The 23,608-nt window shown below is 36.2% G+C and overlaps 1 protein-coding gene across 3 annotated transcripts in view; it reads right to left on the reverse strand.

The window, feature by feature from the left end:
• Positions 1 to 23,608, reverse strand: part of PCSK5 (proprotein convertase subtilisin/kexin type 5) — a 246,574-nt gene that overhangs the window by 109,207 nt on the left and 113,759 nt on the right. For all 3 annotated transcript variants that reach the window (XM_042787933.1, XM_042787934.1, XM_042787935.1), the window contains exons 8-10: positions 17,452 to 17,664; positions 10,662 to 10,762; positions 77 to 180 (exon numbers count right to left, since the gene is read on the reverse strand). In XM_042787933.1, the coding sequence (XP_042643867.1) occupies positions 77 to 180; positions 10,662 to 10,762; positions 17,452 to 17,664 (418 nt within the window). The remainder of the gene's footprint in view (positions 1 to 76; positions 181 to 10,661; positions 10,763 to 17,451; positions 17,665 to 23,608) is intronic.

The following is a 23,608-nucleotide window of genomic DNA, read 5'->3' on the forward strand; positions in this document are numbered from 1 at the left end:
ACTTGACATTATTTTTTCTTCAAAAATATCAAATAAGATGTTGCCTTTGATGGCAAAAAAGAAAGGAAGCTCTCACCCTTATAACCAGCTGCATTGGTTTTCCAGTCATTAGCATTCAGATGTCCTGCACGTGAAGTCCTGACAATAATATGCTGTATGTCTCTCCAGGTCAGAAATGGACTATGAAAAAGGGGAAAGACAAAGTCACAGATCAGACATATTTTACCAGAATGTAGGGATACAAGATTATTAAACTAAACAACCCTAATTCCTCTTTGTTTTCCTTTGCTCCATTCAAAAGAATGTGTCCTAATTTTACAGAATTACTACATGAAATTATTTATACAGCTGGGAGGTTTGCATTAAACAGGTTATAATGATACATGATAATATTCTATTATATAAAACTTAAGGGAAGATGAAGGACTACATTTCACACAGAGGCAATTTGTATGACCACTAACTACTTTATGTTATCTACATTGACCAGTGCAGAAGAAAGCAAACAAAATGTTGTCTTGCTGAAAAGCTCTACTGAATCTTACTAACTGTGTGCTCAAGATGGCAATTCCTTTAGACTTTCAGCTCCTACTGAAGCTACTTCAGGTGCCTTCGCTGTTATTCATTTGTCTATTACTCCTGGGTCTCGGAATTCATTGAGGGTCTATGTGTATTCTTCAAGAAGACCAAGCAGCCATCACTGAATCTGAATAGTTACAGAGCAAGTGCCTGTTTGCACAGATGTGTATTCCCTTAAGGGATTCCAAATAACCTCTCTGCTGGGAAGGTGAAAGAAGATTCCATTTGTATACTCACTATGACATTAACACCCATTTATCTTGTAGGACTAGATCAAACCTTTAGGGCTTATAGTTTTCTTGTGTCTTTTAGATCTACCCCAAGGAGAATTTTTCTTAGAAGATGATCTAAAGGTACATGCCCATAATTGGGGTATTTTTTCTTTCTCCTTCCAATTTCCCAGCTTTTCTAACATCTGTAAGAAGATGAATAGTATTCAATTTAAAACTGAAATTTAGTAGAGGGAATGATAAACTGAGCCACTAAATAATGAAGACGAAAAAAGTATTGCATGCAGGACACTGGTCACTCAGTATCATTCTCAGAGTATCATTATCTGCCTCTCTTGTACACACTGTCACAACTTCTCTCAGCTGTAATGAATACGATAGACCAGAATGAAGTGTATTAAACCCAGCACTGGCTAACTACACTGTCCAGGACTAGACAGTCACTGAAGTCCTGGGAAACCTTAGTTCAGTTCCTTAACACACACTCTTATGTCTCTCAGACCAAGAAATCATTTACGCCAGCAGGCAAGTGACCTATTTCTGGCACTTATCTTTAAGATACGATACCTGGCTCTGCTTCTACTTGCAGGTAGAAACTATACCTAAGCAACAACCGTAAGAGTATGGGGAATGTCAGCCGCTAGTTGACTGTGAATGGGTCACTTTCAGGGACGGGTGGGACATTGCCATCACATGGATTGACCCTACACTCTTAAATCAACACATGGTTGAGTTAAGAGAAATGTCAATGATAAATTTTTTTGGGGAAGGAGACACAGAGTAACAACAAACATTCAGAACAATTATCTAAGTCCCCCTGTCAGTGGAAGACACAGAAAAATCTCACTTGTCTCTCTGATGTACACAAACCAATGTTGTGTGGATTGACATCTCACACACATTGTTTCACATCTTCCAGAAATTGTTTTGTCAAAATAATGTATTTTTGGAAATAGTTGCATAATCACTGCTCTATGGCACTTAAATATGGAAGCAGAAATCTGCTTATCCTGTGAGCTGAAATCAAGCTATTAGGAAGCAATCAGTGAATACAAGTGATAATCCATTAAAAAATTAGCACTTTCTTTTCCATTCAAGATGCATCAATTTAGGTTTTCAGGTGACAAATTTCAGCTTCCACAAGCTGCAGCTTTAGGAGAAGGCAGTAGAGATGCAGAAGTTATTGAAAACTTGCAGCCGTCTTGTTCATAGGAAAATTTGATCCTAGCCTATCTTCTGTGTGCACATCGACATATATTCATGGGTATTAACCAATGGAAGTTCATGTATGTTGGTAAAATTACTGAAAACAAATTTCAGAACAGTGGTCTGTAACTCCATGCAACAGAGAAAAACCTGGAACATTCACTCACATATAACTGAGTTCTACACATTCTACTTTCCAATAGCTTTATACTCCACATGCTTGAAAACAAGTAGGAGTTGCTAAAAGTGTCAGACTTTTTTATGTAACAAGATTGTAATGAATGACGCAAAGACAGTGACCCAACCATTTAAGCATATATAGATTTTTCTCCTTTCCTTTGATTTCAAATATAGTGTATCTTTTTCATTGCATAATATTTCTCAGTAGGTGTGTGTGGACCATGGGGGATGCTAACCTAGCACCTTTCTACCTAAAGGTAGGACACCACAGGAAGCAGTATGTTTTCTTCTAGAGTCAACACAGAAAGTTCTGTATATTATTGTTGTTGAAAGAGTAAGAGGAGATGGAATAATCTGAAGAACAAAGATGATTTGAAAGTGAATTTCTTATTAATTGTAGCCAGAATTTTTCGTAATTCCTTCCAAACTCTATCAGTTCATGGCCATTCAATTGCTTTCTGTTTTTGACTACAAGATATAAGGGTATTCCCATGTTTAAATTATTCTGTTATTTTAAGGAAAGCTGATGCCTTTTGTCCCTGAGAATTTATTGAAGCATTGATATGTCCATAGATTGATTTTTTTTCTTGAAGTGGAATTTCTCACACTAGACAGTTGGACTAGACAGTAATTGTTTATCCAGCTGAGCTGGTAAAAATGTCTGAAAAAAAAAAAAAGGAAAAAAAATGCCATGGAATGTAAGAGGCATTAAGGTTTTGTAAGATAGAGTATGCTTGGAGAGTCACGTAATATGCTTCAAGAAGAAAAATCAATACAATTTTATACCAGCTCAGGAATTTCACTGGGAGTCTATGTAGAGTCTTAGAAAAACATGTTTCAAGGCTTCAGGAAGACCTCCAGGAATCCTGAGAGCTGCATTCTTTATAATCTGGAATCTAAACAATCTGTTATTCTGTAAAGCAAGCTGTCCATGTTACTGGTGAAAAATAAGGCACTGAAATACCCCTCTCAACTTCTAAAGGAGAGATTCAAGATAGGGCACACTCAACTGATTAAGTAAAGAGGAATGACAGATCCAAAGGTGGATCTAACTATGCCTAGATAAAGGAACTACAGATATAGCAGTCTTGATAATACTAACCTCTCATAAATTCAACTTAGTCACTCAGCAAATAGATTATGTCTCAGAATCATGGTTTACTTCTAAAAACAAAAACCATGGCAGATCTTGAAAACTGAGCCATTCACTGTTTTATCTGCCATCCTTATCTAACGGTAAAAAATAATGTAAGAATTTCTGGGGCAGAACACCTGGATCAAAGGTCTGATTTCCAGGATACGACATGGTATATAGTTAAATCAGTCTGTCTCTTATGCAACCTCCAAATCTGCTTGCTTACTGTACAATTCATAAGATTTTTATGTTTTCCTCTCAAGGAATAGCAGTTTGGGCATATTTATATCTAAGAGATTTAACAGCATAAGAACAATATTCAAACTGATTTTGGTAGCCTACTATAGGGCCTTCACTATACTAAGAATTGAGCTATTGCTAGATTGAAATTTTCCCTCTACAGTAGACACTTTATCTGAAACAAAACTGTGTGCCCATATTTTTTTTTTCAGAAACCCTAACAAAAAAAATAAAATAAAAAAAAAAAAAAAGAAAGAAACTATAATGATGTCAAAATAGCAGTTCCATTTGGAGAAAAAGGAGGGATTTTTTTGTTGGGTTATTTTTGTTTGTTTTTTTTAAACAAGATTGTCTAGCAGCCAATTCTAAAGCATCTGGAAAAATCACAGAATTGGTCAAATATTTGTAAAACATGTCAAAATTGGATCATAAGGGAGTAAACAGTTGTTTGCTAGCCATGTGGGCCCTAGATCCAGACAAGATGTCACTGATGTTAATTGATTTGCCACTTGATTAATCTCAGAAGAATTAATGGCTAAACTTCTTGAAATGAACAAATGCATTAACAGGAACAGTACTAAGTCTGTTTGATAATGGATTGATTTCAAAAAGTGGGCAATTTCTTTCCAGAAAATTTTTTTTCAGTGTCTCATCTGAAATTGCCTTGGGATTACACATACCAGACAATAGTCAAAATCAAACCAGAATAAGCAGAAGTGAAAACAATTACACACAAAAGTTCCTGTACAGCAGCCAAAAAATAATGAATGTTGTGTCCTTAACCAGTAGTTACACTCTAAGGTACAGCCCTCTTCTTTCAGGCTTCTCAAAATATATATGAAACAAAGTAAATGAGAAAAAATTAAACAGGACAAATATGTTAAATTATATCACAGTAATATTCAATTGAGATTTAACTGTATTTTTAAGCAGGTTGTTTATAAATAGTAGATCATAATTTTTAGCCAAATCTGATTTCTTCCGTCCACAACTAGTCTTCCTAGTGACAATTGGGCTAGTCATGAAAACCATAAATAATATGTGCTCTATCCTTTTAAATAATGATACTGTGCCAAAAATAACTGTTCAGAATAAATAATTGGTTCAAGAGAGACAATTAGCAAAAGCATCACTCAATGCAATAAACAAATAGGGTGAAGCTATGGTTTGTATTTTTTTTTAGCAAAATTATATGGTTAGCAACATGAATAATGATTGCTACATTATCTTCATAACAAGCTATCTGAATGTGAGAATGGTGGCCTATCTCAAAAAACATTTCTTGTCAAAATAGCAGAGCCTGATGAGAATTGTTGGAAGAATACAATAAACTTTTCTTCAAAGAATCAAGGAAAAACACAGTATCACAGGGCAGATTAAGAGGAACACCATTCAATTTGGAATTATCAAATAACCTTCTCTGGAAATCTTGGCTGTAAGAGAACAGACATGGATAATTACTGCTACAAAAAGGAGTCTCTGTGCCCTAAACATCTTTTAGTGCAGCGGGAGATCATTTTCATCACAATTTTTGCATAATGCCACCCTTAAGGCATTTATGATAAATTTATAAACAAAACATAAGAAATAGATGCCTGGTTTACTCACACATTCCCATCGCTTACAAATCAGCCAAATTGTACCATGAGATCTACAACCCTACTACCTGTCCTAGTGACTCCAATATATATAGACCCATGGACAGGAATATTAACTGTCGTGTTTTGATATTTGCCAGGTTTCACTGTGGAAGGACACACTGGGTCTGTTCATTTCAACAGTCACTAAGTAACTTCATCACATCACTCGTTTTTAAACATATCAATCTTAAACTTCTCACGCTCACAAATTCTACAATATCAGAATTTTCCATTCAAAGCTAAACTTTCTGAACACCTTTTCAAGGTAATAGCATTTGCCTGTACATAATCCTTATCAGTTTATGTCTGGCTTTATGTCATTCGGTTTATATTTGTGTAGCATCTCCATATAGTTGAGCTATGATACTGTGTTGCAAGGAATCTCAAAAGAAAGACTGCAGGGGAACAGCAATCCAGTGAACCTGCTCCTCTTCAACATTCCTCATTTTCCTCTTGCTGCAAGAACAGACAGGGAAAAGCAGATGGGCTCCCTGCTCTTAAGGTGAGCAGCCAGCAGCACCCCTAAGAACAACTTCAGAGACAACCCTAAGCAGCCTCTAAAAGCTGAGGCTGGGGAACACTTGGAGAACTAAGAAACTACAGGGGATAGAGCTGCCAAACTCTTAAAACTTTCAACTGAGTACAGGCCAACTGAGATTTTTGAAAAACTTATAAAAGTAAAAGGCATTGCCCTGGCACCAGAGCAACGGCTATCCACTTGTTCTATTTCTAGCTGTTGCTCCAAAGCACAGACACAGTAAAACTCAATGAAAAAGTTAAAAATGATCACAGTCAAACTTTTTCTTTTTTTCTTTTTTTTTTTTTTTTTAATCTAGACTCAGTTTAAGAAATGTCTGGATGGAATTTTCTTAAAACCTTTTTAAAGCAAGTTACATGGAAAATTTCATACCGAATGATTTTTCTTTGGCAAAGTTACATGTAACTGAAAACAGGACCTTAAAATGGGAAACACTGGGTGACCTGAATTCAGGAGAGTAATTCCAAGTCAATCTCAAGATAATAACTGAAATTGCGTAAGTGACAGAGGTGGTTAAAGTTCAAGAGAAACACAGGTTCTAAATTAAACATTTATTTATGTTTATGTTTTTCAAATATTTTACCATTAAGAGCATTACTTTAAAGCTACTCCAAAAATTAAAATATTCACAAAAGGATTTCTAACTCACACACTCAGGCATTCTCTTTTTTAATAGGCAGTCAATCAATGGAGCAAAGACCTAGCTAAATCTGATGGACTTCAGTGATAACCTCTCCTTCTCTTACATGGTAAGCCTAATTACAGAAGTCACTTGACAACACTTCCACAGTTCATCTTAAGTGGCTCATTGACTTTAGCCTCCATGAACATGCAAACTTTTCATAACTTTGATGACACAGAAATATGCTCTCTGCATCCAAAACTGCCCCTTGCCAGATAGGACATTGCTTTTCTCCTTCCTGTAAGAAAATCAATCAATATGGGAAGTACTGCAAATATCTGATCAGTTTTCAGAAATCCAAAGTATTTTCCTCTGACACTCTTGACCTCTTGCGATGTGAAGTCCATTTTCCTTTCATCTCAGTGATTACACTTAGTTGTACTGCCTTTTAGAAGAATGAGGTGCATTGTCACTTTTCTGAATGGATCATTGGCATCCAAATTCACTGAAATTCTTTATCTCTTTCCAGCACTACCTTGTTCTAGCCTTGGTTTCATGCAACCAAAGACAAATGAAGTATATACCTCTTGTGAAGAGACTCCAAAGCTACACCACTGAGTATATCACACAGTAGGAACACAGGAGATCAATACTTCCATTTCAGGTGCTACTTCTTATTCATGTAACTGCAGTTAGTATAGTATGGGTTGGAAATTATGCATTGACTTATAGATAGTGGAGCATGAAGTTCACTTGAGGATGTATAATGTATTCTTCCATCAGCAACATTTTTTTTTTATTTAATTTGGCTTCTTCAAAGGAACAGGGGACAATGCCCACTGGAACAAATGTAGGCATACTGTCTCTTCTGACTCTGATTCACCCAAATCCTGAATTGAAACCTTTCATCATTGGGAAAGGGTATTTCTGGTATCAACAGTAGATGGTACTATGCAGTGTAAATAGTTTATTTTTAGTAAGAATATTGTTGCCTCTGCTGACTAAATCAATTATTCTTTATATCCATAATTGCTGGTTTACAATTAGCAAAATTCAACATTGTGTAATGACTAAGAAGAGCAAAACACAAGCAAGCATTTATTCATAGAGCCTGAACAGGATTCTAGATACACTGAGAATCATCAGATAAAACAGTTAACCACCTGGATACCATAAGAAAACCAAAGAATAGGAAGATTACGAGATGTCTTTCTTTGTGTGACAGTTGTTGCATATCTACATTTCTGCATTACACCCTCAGGGATTCCAAACAAGCAGTCTGAAACTCAGTTACACTTGATACCTGAAAGAAATTCCTGAAGGAAAACATGCCACTTGATACTCAAATACTGGACTGAAAATAAAAAAAAAAAGATGTGTTCACATTATTTGAAATTGGGATAGTAAGCAGACCACCATCCCAAAACAATTTGTTGCCAGGATTTCAGGAGCAGATCCCAGTTGGAAAAAACAACTAAGTGGAGGATTCAAATCAGTAGGCAGGTTAAGAGGTCCCCCATCAGCTATTTGCCAATCTTACAATATGGGGCTTATCAAAGAAAGTGGCAGGTTGGGGTGGAAGTCTGCCTTGCCCATTTTTCATTGGTTTAATGTACCTTTGCACGTGAGTTGAAGCAACCTCTTGGCTGTTCTGACTCACATCCAGGCCAGACTAGTGCTCTGTTCACCCTCTGATGTCTCCCAGGAACAGAATTTGGTTACTGGGAAAACTGGACATCATAGGCTCAAAACCCTTCCATGGTATAATTTGTTGTGTTTTCCATCACAGAGTGGAATGAAAGTATACATTATAACAGGCATACTCAAGAAGTGTTCAGGACTAAGTGCTCCAATTTTTAAGCAGCTTGCTGTATGAAGAGCATAATTAACCTTGCAAAATCCCTTTCCAAATAGTCTTTTTAAAAATTCTCATGTCAACACTAGTGTTATTAGCACAGGCACTAATATGGAATCTAAGGAAGAACCTATGTAAATGCAAACTCTATTTGAATGCAAACTAGTTCCAGTAAATGCTTATGCTAAGCCACAATATCATGTGTCCTTTACATGCCATATATTTTAAAAGTATTGGAGAAAATACTTAAGATGGCCTCAAAACTTCCTGTTGCATATTTTTGTTCCTGATGCCTATTTAGGATCACCTAAATTGGCAGGTATCACAGCTGAAAAATATAACCTGAATTTTCAAGTCAGATAAATAAATAAGAATTACGATTCAGAAAGGCTTTAAATAATCTGAATATATTTAATACAAACACATCCCAGACCTTAAAATTGAATGTATTATGACATGATCTCCATGTACTATTGAAGTCCTTAATCCATAATCTACAGCTTCGCAAGACGAAAGGCTTCTCCAACCCTAGGACTGGATTAATTTATAGGAAAAAAATAGCATGGGAAATGTGGAAATATTTATCTCTCTAATTTCATTTTTTTTTCCCCTTCCTTTCTTTTTTCTTTCATTGCTGTGCTCAGAAAATTGGTTGTAAGTACACACAGGAGAGAAAAAGTTAGTGAATGGAATATACATTAATAAACCCACATTTGCAATATTATTGATATAATTCCTTTGGATCTATTCAAATACACAGGCTAAGATTTGGAAATAAGTAAGAACCCTACATATACTGAAACTGAATAGAATCTGAAAGCAGGCAAAATCAATACATTTTAACCCTGAATCTCTTGTTAGCACAATGCAACAAAGTATTGCAAATACAAAAGTGACTAGGATCTTTAGTCACTGCCACATTTTGTCTCCATCAGCACATGTGAAGCTTAATACAGTCTTCTCTTTATTCTTGTCATAGCAACCATTCATTTGAAAAAAACCTATACTAGTCCATAAGCACTAATATGGCTTTCCCATTGGTACATTCATCAAAGTCCACAGAGAAAAAAGACTACATAAATTCTAAGCTTCTCAGTGTGTTTTAAGATGTCACAATCAATAAACAATAAATTACAAGCAATCTCTGTTCATTAAGAAATAATTAGAAAAACTTGCAGCAGAATGAAATTTACACACATGGAATTTCATCTACATGTGCAGATTGTTTAGAATGAATTTAAGGATTTTAAATGTGAGATTAAGAAGAGATTGAAAAAATATTTAAAAAAAAACAGTAGCATTGTATTAACTTTTCAAAATACCTTTGTTTCTAATGACTGCATTAATAAAATCTAATTATAATGATATAAGCACTGCACTACTTAAGATTATGTCAGCCTTTCAATTACTCGCTCTTATTCTCATGACTAACTCAACAGCAAAAAAGTATTCTGTGTTGAATACTGGCTCATGGTTTCTTAAAAAAAGCAACATTAAAGATGGAAACATAATTCTCCTGCTATGAATTACGTACAATTTGAAACTACTATGGTGTGCAAATTTTTTACTTCCTTCAAAGGAAATGACTGCCCCCAGAGGAAAACATTTTTTTTTTTTTTTTTTCCAGAATTTAACAGAATCAGACTCCTAGCAGTTAGGAACATTTGATTTCAAGCAGGATTTGGGGTGGAGCATTGCACCTTAGACCTGCAAGTATTATCCAACACAGTGCAAAGTAATGCAAAATGTTTTGAAATATATATTTACCTGATAAATCTCCACTATTTCTGCTGTTCCATGAAACACATTAAAGGTATATATTAAACACACAGAACAAAATCCTGCAGTTGAGAAAATGCTTTTAAGACACAAACTTTTCTGAGCTAAAGGTAAGAGGACTACGGAGCTACACTATCCATTGTACTTACAGCTGAAGAACTTAACCCATTAGAAAAAAGAGACTTGAGTCAGCATGCAGAAGCTGAGAATTTTTATTTTTCATACTATATTAATTTACGTTCATGGTAGCCTAACACTGTCCTAAAACTTTCTTCAGTGTTCAAGAATGGACACTGCTAAGAGGAGCCTGATGAATGCAAGAGGCAACCTACAATAGTCTGCAGAGAACAGCAGATCTGGGCACCACTGTGAGGGTACTGTAAGACACTGTGAGGATGCCGTTCATCTTTTAGTGGAAACTATCCATGCTCAACACTGTTTCAAGTTATTTCAACACTGAGTACTCTCTCATTCATTTCCATGGTGTCAGATTTCCTGCATGTGAAATAAGCATGCAGATCTTTCCTGCCCTTGGAAGGGTACTGTGAGTTTCCAAAGCACTTTGAGATCCCTGGATAAAGGTGCTGAATGAGTGAGAAAGATCTTTCCATATGCTTATTTTTTTCTTTTTTTTTCAGAGTATAACTCAGATCTTACTTTGCTTCCAGTGCCAGTGCAATGATGCCTGCAGCCATAGGTGCAGAGGCTGAGGTTCCAGTATGGCTGTCTGTGCAACGCTGCCTCAGGTCTGTGGTGATCTGGAAGAAATTGAATGTGTGAAATTTAGAACACAGCTTCAGAAATCAGAACAGGTTTTATTTGCTTTAATGAGTTGCATGTACATTGAGCGTACTTGCTTCTTTCATTGCAAGGAAAAAAAAAAGTGTCTGAATACATGATGTTAGATGTTCTGAGCTTGAGGTCACTTGTGAACGTGGAGAAGTGTTCCCTGTATTGCACTGAAAATATAACTTAGTCCCCATTTTTTTCATGGCATGATTAACAAAAAGACTTTCAAATTAGAAAAACATGCAGAGGGTTTTAAAACTACACAGCTAGAACTCTGTCTTTCTATTTGCATTTATAGAGCACTTTCCATCCAAGAATCTCAAAGTGCTTTAACAAATAGGAATGAACTAAATCTTACACTGCTCTCCATATACAGACTGGTTATGCCCATTTTAGAGACTACAAAAGAGGTATAAGGGATTAATTAGGTTGCCTGAAGTCACATTGGAAGTATATGGCAGAATAGAATACAGCTGGGCTCATGCAAAGTACCCTGTATAATTCTTCCTTCATGTCTTATGCAATAATTCACATGAAATTAAGCAACAATTAATCAAAAAATCATGATATAATCACAAATTTGGCCTAGACATCACCAGCCAATTAGTGATTTGCAGCTTTAAATTGTTGTGCATTGCTTAATTATATGCTACCACATATTTTTATATGCAATCTAAGTGGATGTATAAACTGTAATGTGCAATATCAACCAGGGGCATAGTATTCTACTTAGTGTTAGGATGTTCCTAACTCATAATGAATTTTAGGCAGATTCTTTCTGTAAGACAGTAAATCACACATGAAAATGTGCTTAATCTAAATTCTACTTCTTTCAGGAAATGTTAATCGAAAATGATTCTAATCTGTGCTTCTTTTCCTGAAGAAGTAGCTTCTAACAAGAGCAAGGCAGTAGAGACAAAAAGTCACTACTACCTAACAGAAGCTCAAGCAAAACTCACATGGACTTGAGAACAATTACTAGCAGACAGCAGTCCACAGCATGGAAACGTCCATGAAGGTGTCAGAGTGAATGACCTGTGTGGTACTCAGTTGACCTCTGGGCTCAAACCATGACAGCTTCATACCTAAGTATGCAGAATTATTGTATTTCCATTTCCTCTAATTCACTAGTAACATACTTCATTTGCAACATGGATATGCACAAATATGGGAGAAGGACATGATCAGAAGATTGAAAAATCACAAAAAAGTATAGGCATGTAAAAATGCCTGTCCAGCTTTGAAACTGGAAGATACACAAAATATAACCTGAAAAAAAGAGCCACATCCCATCTGGGCAGAATACAATCAATTTCATATAGGATGTATAGGTTTCACACACTTGCACTAGCCATATTCAGCAGTATATGTACTGCATAATTAGAAGGCCACTGAAAGTTCTCATGACATGTAAGGATACAAAAGGTAACAGAAAGACTTCTAATAGAGAAGGAGCTAACAGTACTCAACAAATGATTGTTGAAATCAAGTAGTGAGCAAGTGAAACAAAATGGAATCTTCTAGAAGTTGAAGATCAATTAAAGCAGTTATAATGTCATATCCTTAAATTACTGAACTTACCAAAGGTCAGATTTCGTGAATAATGAAGTCTAGAAAAAACCTATTTTTTCCCCAATTATTTAATATCCTTCATAAACGCACATCTTTTTAAATAATTTATTTTATCTGTCATCAGCTAAAAGTTGAACCTCATAAATAAACTGTTCATATAATTTCTTTATCTCCCGCCTTCTCTTCTATTGACTGTGTATTAATTTAGACAATGAAAATAAATAGTGTTTGAAAAATCTTTAGGCATGCAAATCCCATAAATGCCCTGACAATATCAGGAGATGAAACTGAAGCAGGAGCAACCCTAACACTATGTTGCCTGTATGTGCAAATGCAAATAGTGGTTTTGCAGGTGGGATTAATGTGTTCAAGGACTACAGGATGACATGCACGCAAATAGAGACATATAAGGTTCAGGTATCCCATTTGAAAAAACACTTGTCAACACTGCGGCAAGGAGTGGAAGGGAGGCCAGGAGAAAGAGGGTAGAAAAGGTTCTAATACATGCCTGTGTCTATTGTAGCCTGGTATCTTGTCCCCCGCATAAAAGTGGTGCAGCAGACATTTTCCTCAGAGGACCAAAGGGTATCAAAGCCTACAGGATCTCAGGCAAGGAATGCCCTCATAGCATCTTTTGCTTAAGAGACAGCCTCTCTCAATACACTGCACTGCACTGTACTATCTGTGTTTCTCACCCTCTGGAATAGCATGCTTCCAGAGTATTTTTATTGTCCTGTAGCTACAGATACCAGGCACAATAAACCATGACACCTCTTCATTTAGCAAAGTTGTCTCCCATGCTCTAAGTGGATGTTGTGGCAGTAGTTTGAACTACAGACCCTTATCTCTCTCACTCAGCAAATATTTCAGCAGAAAATGTGTAGGGAAAGCTTCTTAAGTGGAAATCCCATTTGAGCTATTTCAAAGGAAAGTTACTGGCAGGAGCCGAGACGCTTAGGTGTAAATTACCTCCAAGATCTGAGGCATGTTTTTCAGCACTATGGATTAACTGTCAGAGAAGTGTTGCATCTACCCTGAGAAAAAAAAAAGACTACAGGACCACCAACAGGCAAGCAAGTCTCAAGAAGAAAAATGGTTCCCCGAATTCCTGAACCACATGAGGGCAACATCATTAATCACAATAAAAGGATGTGGTATTTGACAGCACTATGAAACCACCATTAGTATGTATTAGCTGTCATTCTGATCAATAGGGTGGGGAGAAGGAGAAATTTTTGAATCTTTTATTGAGTACAACACATTCAGATACCTTTGTAACAACTGTTGATCTATGAAAATGCTGATCAGACTGCCCAAGAGAAGTCAAGGCAATATTTCTAGGGCCATGTGTTATATCCACTTCTAAATCTTTTGAATATACTAGATTTGGTTGGAGACAATGTTTCTGGTACTCGCCTAGTTTAATAAACATGAAATTAGCAACCTAGGACAGACATCCCCATGAAAGGCAAACAAAATTGATATAAATCACAATACACTGTAATAGCTGCCATATGCAGACGTCCAATAGCTTCCAGAAAATTCACACACTTATTAAAGAAAAAGCTCTAGACACATTGTAATAGTTTTATAGAAGCACCTTGCTCTGAAGAATTAAGCAGATGCAATTTCTGTACAGTCATTATTAAGGCTGTATCATCAATCTTTCTGTAATTTCATTGATTGCGAGGTTAATGACTAAGGTCAGAAGTGGGATTTCTTTTAGCAGACAACATGCTCACTCTTCCTCTCCCAAGCCTCTGCATTTCTTGCTATTTCATACTTCACGACATAAGCTTTCTGAACTGATTGAATGATTTTTACCCTCTGCTACAGTTCTTCAAGATATGCCGACTTCTATGAATATGTGTCCCTAGAAGTGACAAGGATTTAACAAAAATCCACTGTTTCTTCTCACATACTTTGTGTATCTGTATCTAGTCAAAATTGAAGGTGCCACGTTCTGTGTATCTTGATACCCTGAAGGAGTTTCTGAACAAGTGAAAGTTTTTGTTTGTGTTTTGAGAACTGGCAGGAGATGGGGTTTTTTGTTGGTTTTAAGTTCTGCTTAGACCAGAAGCTAGTCAGCTAGGCAGAAATATATCTTAGAAGAGAAAGAAACTCAGCAGATGAATTGGCATTTTTTAGAAAAAAAAGAAATAGGTGGAACAACAAATAGAGAGGTTATTTTCAGAAGGTAAGTCATGTAATAGGTTTATAAATTATATCTGTGAGGAACTTTCATATGTAAATTCCTTAGTGCTTTAAGAAATAAATTGGAAAAGAAATTCAAAGGAAATGTGATGCATTTGTGCAACATGTTCATCTTCCTATTTATAGCTATTTTAAATAGCAAGTTTAAATCAGCAGGTTTAGAAGCACCAAAGACTCTTACAAGAGCTGGAAAGGGAACATGTTAGACTGTACTGTTGATTTTAGCAAGTCTTTGAACACTGAAAAAGTTCCAGAAGATTGAAAGAAACCCGCACAGTGTCAATATTTTGAAAGGGTATTGTCCTAATAATTTCATCTATTTGCCAAGTTTTTATCTAGTGTAAAACAGCTGACACAGGATTTAAACTAATTATTAATAAATTAATTAACTACCAGTATAATTAATGGTGGACAACATAAGATGCTGGAAAAGAGAGCTTGCCAAAGTGCTGCAGTATTATTTTTCTGGCCACCACTGTGACTGAAACTCGTCTAGTCAGGATTCTACAGGACACATAATGTGATACTGCACATAAAAAAATGTATACATCAAAAGATTAAAAATGTACATGATACATAATACAAAGATTTAAAATGGGACAATTATGAAGTCTCAAAATGTAAGCATATATAAGAAATCAGATGTATACTTAGAAGCAGAGAAATTATATATATGCTTATAATACCTATAAGAAATGAGACTTGTTTCTAATCAGGCCTTCTACAATTAGGTTCTTGGCCTTAGTATGACTTAAAGCTTTTATCAAAGACCTGGAAGGACACATCACCACCTTCTGATGAATGTTGCACTTGGAGAAATTTTGGTGAAAGGTAAAGTGATGATGAGGGATGGACTGTATTGAGTACTAAACCAGTACAGCCAGTGGTAAATGGTGCAATAAAGAGACCATAACTACCCTCATATCTGTCCTTGGATGACCAACTCTGAAAAAGAGAAGCAGCAGCTCTGAAAGCGGCTTGGGTGTCACACAACAGTGAACACATTATATGACAGTGAAGCTAACAAGTGTCAGTCAGGCCGAATGTAAAATATGATACATACCAATCTGCCAGTCACAGATACACATTTTCCTGTGCATTTGGCACTGATACTGCTACCACCTATCCAGTATGGGTGCTCAAAGCTCATAAAACGGGAGAGGGTTTATAAGAAAACATGCATTACACAGAATGATGCAAGAAGCTTACCTTCATTTATCAAAAGGGATTAACAGGTCAGGCTACATGGGTAGAGAGACAGATGTTAGACAACTAGATTGCTCTTCATACTAGCAATAAAATCTGTGAGATGATCAAATGCCTAGAAATTGAAGCTGGAGGAGCTCAGATAGCAAACAAGAGAAATCTTTTAATGGCAATTGGTAATTAAAACCACATGCCTTAAACTTAAGTGGATTTTCTGTCATTGGAAACTTTGAAAGCAAGATTGATTGTATTTATAAAAATTATTGTCGAGTTGACAGCAATTGCTGGATTTGAAGGACTCACGGATGTCCTACAGACTCAGCCAAGCAAAAGGTCAGGCTGGGGAACCGTAATCGCCTCTGCTTACCTTGTACTGTATTAGTCTCAATTAAACATGAAGTTAGTAAAGGTCTTTTAAAGGACAATAGAGGGAATTTAATCACAGAAGTGAGGACTGCTAGGAGACAGAATAATTTCTTTTCTTTATTATTATTTATCAGGGAGAACAAGAAACATGCCAGGAAGAGAGATAAGGTTTCAGTGGAGAGAAGCAAGTTAAGAACAGAAAAATTACTGGAACGAAGTAGTACCTCAGAACAAGTTTAAAACAAAAATTAGATCATCTGAAAATAAGGAAGAATCCAAGAAGGGATGGCCAGCATCCCAGAATCCTGAAAGACAAGGCAGACAGTATTAAAAAAACACAGATGCAAGAATTTTTAACTCCTCACTGACACCAAGAGAGGTATCTGTTAAGGACCAGATGGGTGCTTAAGAAAACATGTGGCAGAAAAAAAGCAAACCAAAATCCCTAAATTTTCTGATAAGGAAGAAATTAACTTCTGTAAGTTATACACTAGAATAAATAAGCAGAGAAGAGGACAATATTTGCAAAGCTGATTAATTGTGATTAGAAGGTTAAAAGGTATAGTATATTGAATGTTGGAAAGTATATTGAATGCACTCAATTTGAAAAAGCAGATACAGCATACAAATATTAATGGTATTAACAGATTATCAAACAGAATTAAAACAATTTGTCGGTTTCCAGTCAAGATAAGAACATAATGGAAAACGGATGCTGGCTTTTTAGGATTGGGATGATGAACAATAAAGGAAAGATGAACACCGAGCTTCATCTTGGAATAGGCACCAATATGAGTAATAACTGACCATCACTGAATGTAAAAGAGGAATGACGCTGGGCCAAAATGAAATAGAGAGGTATGTAGGAAAACTGCTAATATAATGTGTGCAAAATATGAAAACTATTGATAACTGGATTAAAAACTGAAGGAGAATATCTTCTCGGGCCTACTGATGGGCTACAAGATATTGCTAATGAAGGAAATCTGTTTCAGTGGAAGTGGCAATAGAATCTTTGAAAGCATCACTCAAGAGTTGGCAGCAACTAGATGACTGCAAAAACCTGCTATGAATTGAGTATACCTGCACTGCATTGGGATGCAACATGCAGAGATACCCATGTTGAGCAGTATGATGACTCCAACCAAGTAACACACTGGGGCTAAATGAACTTGTCTACATATGATTTTTATCTAAAGCAGTCCATTAATTAGTATAAATAAGCTCTCTTTCTCTCCCGTTACCAAAATTGATACGCAAAACACAAACACATATACATAAAAAAATTTAAAACCCGTACTATTTTCCTGTCGTAGGATTCCCCACTACTGTATGTTGTAGCCAGTGTAGATGCACATTCTTCCAGATACCATGGCTTCTTCCCACTTTCAGCTGTGCTGCTGATGGAGATAGTGTAGATACTATTGGTGTAGCCATCACAGGAGCAGTGGTCTCGGCTCCTTCCACCATTTCCAGATGCCCATACAAAGACTGAACCTAAGCCTCTCCGTCCCTGTTTGGAAACAGCACAAAAGATTTGATTAATAATTCTTCTTTTCCCCCTCATGCACTTAATGAACATGTCTTTTCCCCCCAAAAGACATCTGATGAGAGAAAGACAAAAGAAACTAGCTCACTGAGAGGAATCTGAAAAGAAAACAGGATTTAGCAGAGTTCAGAATCAGACAACAGAAAAATTCAGAAAATGAGTGGTATGAACACAGCTTTAGAAGCAACTTTTATATAGTGTCTGTTTGTTGCTCTGCATCTATGCTATCCAGCTGTACCAAGAAAGACATGCTGAAGACTCAGAGGAATTCTGCAATGCAGTATTTAAAAATAATATGCACCAATTTAGAATAACATGTGAATAACATTTAGATTCATGCAATTGTATGATCTGCATTAATTATCAGCACTCAGTATCTGGAAGCACTTTACCATTCAGATAGAAAGGTTCACCAAAGGACTAAGTTTATCTTTGATTAAGCTAAATCGTGTCACCTTTCCTTATGTGACATTCTCTCAATGTATGGGACATCCCTCTCAGTCACAATTATGGTAAGTCTCATTTAAATCTCATTTGCTTGCAACTCATCATATAGTATCTACCTGGTTTTTTGGGTTGGCGTACCCCTGTGCAAGAAAAATTAATGATATAAGGCATAAACCATCATTTTCTGTGCATGAATTAATTGCTTGGACATGAGGGGGAGTTTGTTTGTTTGTGCTTTTTTTTCTGAACAGAGTGCAACTGTGTACCACAAAAAACATAAAGGCAGCTGTTGGACATTTAACAGGTCAACCTTAAACAATTAGCAATTCAAAGATTCATTTAATCCAGGTGCTTAGAGGGATTTCACTATGGCTTTTTGTGCTGAGCATAACTGAACCTACATCAGTGTAAGACAAAAAACCCTCACAGTTCACAATCCAGGCTTGAGTTCTAAAATGATGAATTTCACTTGGTGAGTTTAATAAAAGTATACTACCTGGAGAGGCTCTTCTCTCCAGCAAAGTAAGTTAAGTATCAAATTCTCCTGGCTAGTGTTTACATAAGGTTATGTCTCTAAAATGCAACTTTTCATTAAAAAAATATTTCAAGCAGAGAAAAAAATCCCAGGGTGCCAAGTTAAATGTATTATCAAATCCACATTCTCCAGACAAGATCATTCTGACCAGTTGGGAAGTATAACTATTTCAACTTCTTTCACTTCCTTTAGTTGATATTAGTTACTACAATAAGTTGCAAAATAGTGTCAATTTTTGTTGTTTTCAAGACAACCACTATGTAGTGTCACAGCTCTCCTACCCCACATTATGAACTCTTGCCAAATCAAAACCCCCTTTCTGTTCCGGATTCTTGTTCTGCCTGCTTTTCTCAGCCAGCAGGGTCTGGTTCAGAGCCTCCTAAAGCCAGTGGGATGGGTTTTGCAACTTTATGGGGCTGGAATTGGTTTATGAACCACTTCTCTTTCATTCTACAATCTGGTCATCTCGCTTTGCACATCTTTACTTCTTACGCTCCATTCTGAAAACATCTGATGAGACAGATGAAAGGAAGGTTAAATAGAAAGATTATTTCATGCATATTCACCAGTTTATTATCCCAGCAGGTCATGGCCCTCTGTATGTTTGTGGGGAATGGGATGGAGGATTACACTAAAGATATGCTGGTTCTCTATTTTTGATGTTCTTCTGATTAATTTTTACTGGTTTTGTTTTGGTTTCATTCCATCATCTCTTGCAATTAGAGCATGCTTCCCAGCAGTATTCTATTATTTGCTTTCATCTTCTGTCTCCCTAATGATCACTTTTGGCTTGTCCATCAATTCTGATATCTGTTTCAGAGTCATGTACAGATCCCTGTTTAGCCCTACATTTCCCTTAAAAAACAACTTCTCTCTCCTACATACACACACCCCAACAATATTAATATATTCATAGGCAGGTAGCATACACTGAAAAAAAGCATATCATACAGACATACTTCTACCTCCAGAAAAGGACAAAATATTCCATCAAAACCTTTTTTTTGAAGAATTTTCATAAGTATCTGCTATCTGGAGATTTTTACATTTTTCTTCTTCACATGTGTTTCTTGAAAGCACAGTACTATGTAAGTACATTTGGCCAAGTCAAAACCCCATGGGAAATTTGGAGTAACCCATCAACACAACCAAGAGAGAAGAAATGAGAATTCAGGGTAGTCAAACCACAGATCCAATAAGAAGAAAAATGGAATCTAACTAGTTTAATATTTTGTCTAAAAGTCTATCTTCCACTTTTTAAAAAAAAGTTTTGTAAAAAAAAATCCTCAGAAACATATGCATACAGGAAAATATCCTATCAATAACAGTCCATCTGCCTGTTTTCTGCTGTCATCATCGGCTGGCTTTGTCTGCAAACATCAGTATAACATGATTTGTCCCATTCATGCAATGAAAACCTTTTCACAGCAGGATAGGACTGTATTTTGCGTACATTTTGCAGGAGTAACCCTTGAATTATTAGCTTCTCTGCACAGAGAATGTGTCTATATTTCTTTAGATCCATACTTATGGTGCTGTACTAATAATGAAAAATGAGCTGCAGAAACAGATATGTGAACACATTTTTGGGTACAAAATGTAGTCCTGATGAAAACATACCAAAGCATGTTAGAAATTCTGCAATGCAGTATTTAAAAATAATATGTACCAATTTAGATTTTAATACTAATGACAGGGCTTTAAAAATAACAGCAGTATGCTCCCAAATTTACCTTTCCATGCCAAGTTTTTTGTAAACAAATAATAACAAGTATTTCTTCAAAACTAGTGTCTCCTGCAAATATATAAAGTATCAACATGTCTGTTATTGCAATAAAAAAGTAAGTACCAGGTGCACTGACTAATGGAAAAGAGTATTTTCTAATACATACAAAGAAAGAATTCCCATTCCTCTAACACATTGCCGTACTGCACATTTAACAACTCAGTATTTCACAGAAAACAACCGCATTACCTTCAGTCTAAAAACCATGCTAAAGATCTTGTTCCTAGAAGCTATTTGGCAAAGCAAATGGCAGACAAAAAAAAAAAAAAATAGCAAACCCCCAAACTAAATTCAACCTGACTAAAATAATATGTCAAGTAAATAAGTTCTGGTTTACATTTACTGCCTATTGTTAAACTACCATTTGGTTTCCTCTTTCTCCCTGTTTCCAAACACCCTACTTTAATTCAATAGACCCAGTCATGCTCAGGAAATTATAAACTTGCTAGTAACTATACCAAACAAGTAATTAGAGCAACAGCATCAGCTGTCCTACTGTATGTGAATGCCATTCCCAATTGGTCTCCTTTAAATACATAAAGTTAAATAACATTTGGACTGTGTTAAGAAGTTAAGATAAACACACATGCAAGGCACTCTGTGGCTTTTACTGTTTGTCTAAATCTATCATCTGTCATCTGCCAGATGCCCAAGGGTGTCAAGATGAAAAGTCAAGCCTTGAGCTGCCAAAGAAGCCATGTGTCATTTATTACTCAAAAGCAAAGGTGCATTTACAAACCATACGGGTACAACTTAAGCAAAACTAAAAGAGTTAGTGAACTATAGCAGAGACATAGACCAGGGTGGGCACGCAGCAAAGTATGCTTAGTGTACTTTGTCCCATGATGTTAAAATGCATTACCTCTGTCCCTAGGCACAGTGTTGTTTCTGCTCTTCCATTTGCAACGATGGCTACAGACTTCCTCTTACAAAGTCTGTAAGGTGTCTATAACTGCACTTGGCTTGTCAGTGCACATGTCAGACCATTATGAAATGTTCTCCTTTTTTTTTGTCTACTTTCATAAATTGCATAAAATGTCAGATCATTAAAAAAAAAATAATTAAGTGTTCCATTATGTAAAACAAAAAGTCTTTCACTGACAACTAAAACTTGCTCTTGACCTAGTCACAGTCCAATTTTCTAGCACATTTTCTGGGCAAAGCCAGTGTGCTCAGCAGACAGCTGATCTTGAATGAAACAGACTCAGGTCAATGACAAAAAGAGGCCCCAAGGCAGAAATTGTACCTGTGAAAGCATGGCACAAGAATCTTGGGGCATTCTGATTTTTTTTCTGCTAGTGCCTCCTTTTCCTTGGTCAGCAAGTTGCAAGCAGGGTAAGTGATATGGAAGCACATTTTTTTTTTTTTTTTTTTTTCCAGTTCAACATCACGGAAGGGTTAGTCTGCCAAGAACCAGAGCCAGTATGAACATGTCCATAATGACATCTGCAGAATTTCCTAACACTATTAAAAGAACATCCCCCGCTCCAAGCGTGTGTGTTTGTATATATGTGTGTGTGTGTGTGTATACATATTAACCACATCTTTATGAGTGAATGCCCTATTGGTACCAGCAGGAACCATTATAAGGTAGAGGTCTTCACATACTTGTCTAAGGATAACCAGCAGCTCCACATACTTTCAAGTTGCTTCCAGCACACTTCCATCTAATAAAAACTGTTTCCATCTATGAGGTATAGTTTGAGCCAGTGGAGCAAGATTTATTCACACTATTTTACAAAGTTTAGACTGGACATTCATTCACTGCTTTACAAGTCAAGCTGCCTTAATCCAGCCTGTGAATCCTGATGTTTTCCTGCACAGGAATTAAATGCCCCAATAACCATCCCTGCCTATGGGGTGAGTTGCTGGCTCTATATAAGTGATCAAATTTACCAAGGTACAGAGAAGAAAATGTTAAGGAGCTGAAATGGCAGAGGACAGAACCACTGACCTGGAGTAATTAGAGGTACAGGGGTTGCAGCCAAGGAAAGGTAATTTGGCACCAGTATGCTGGAAATCCCATACACATGAACAGAAAACAAATAATGAAAATATAAAACTTAGAATAGAGGCACTGGGCTGCCAATCTACTGACTGGCAGCATTTTGCTTTTGAGAAGCAGCATCTCCCAGCTCCTGCTGAGTTTCTACCAGTCCACTTAACCTCTAATCTAGGAATGAAAAATAGTCTGGCACAACACCCATAAAAGACTCTTCTGTAGACTGCACAACACTCTCACTTGAAAGTAGGCATCTCTCCAAAACAGATAATGGTAAGCTGAGAGTCCAAGCCAGCAATTCTGAAGTGCTATCAGAAGATAGCCAAACTTTTTTAAAAACAGACCCCTTAGGTATTAAAAGCAAAAATTCATGAACAAATAGAAAAATTTCTGAGGCCATTAAATCTGGTGAGGTATCCACACTGTCAGAAAATTTCACATTTGTGCATCAGTTCACTAAAAATGTGTACCTATCATGACCATGAAGAAAAGAGTAATAAGCCTAACACGTGTGCATAAATAAAGATGCATGTTTGAGGAAATATCTAAAAACTGAGTCCTGTGTTTTCATACTAGCAGTCATGGTTTGACTCTTAGGAAAACTAGGAAGTCAAGAAAATATTTCTTAGTGCTGTAACAGGCATACAAACAATACATATATAATGCAAAAATCTGTCACTACTCACAAAAAGCAACAATTACATTATATAGTTGAAAAGGCAAATTGTTGTTAACAAAGTAAAACATTTTTGCTACTTCTGAACCAGCTTCTTAATGAAGAAAAGGAAAGAAAAAATAATTAATCACAACAAAGGAAAAAAAGAAAAAATGTATTTTGTTAGCTCATAGGATATGATACCTTAAAATAATGAAGCGTGAAAATATTTTAATGTGTGCATAAAAAAATTATAACATATTGAATAACCACAAGCACCCATGCATTAGCACAATAATTATTGGGATATATCAGTGGAACATTTCAACATGCATCCTTGCATGTGGTGTATTTTTTATTTTACTCTTCACTAGAACAACAGCTTAACAGCTCCAAGATATTCCCCACAGAGCTATAATTAGTGCTTAAAGTGCAACCAAAGAAGTGTTGGCTGAAACCTGAAATCTGAACCTGTGGAATGCT

This window comes from Tyto alba, unplaced genomic scaffold, assembly GCF_018691265.1.
Source record: "Tyto alba isolate M040663 unplaced genomic scaffold, T.alba_DEE_v4.0 Super-Scaffold_13, whole genome shotgun sequence".
Taxonomy (NCBI): domain Eukaryota; kingdom Metazoa; phylum Chordata; class Aves; order Strigiformes; family Tytonidae; genus Tyto; species Tyto alba.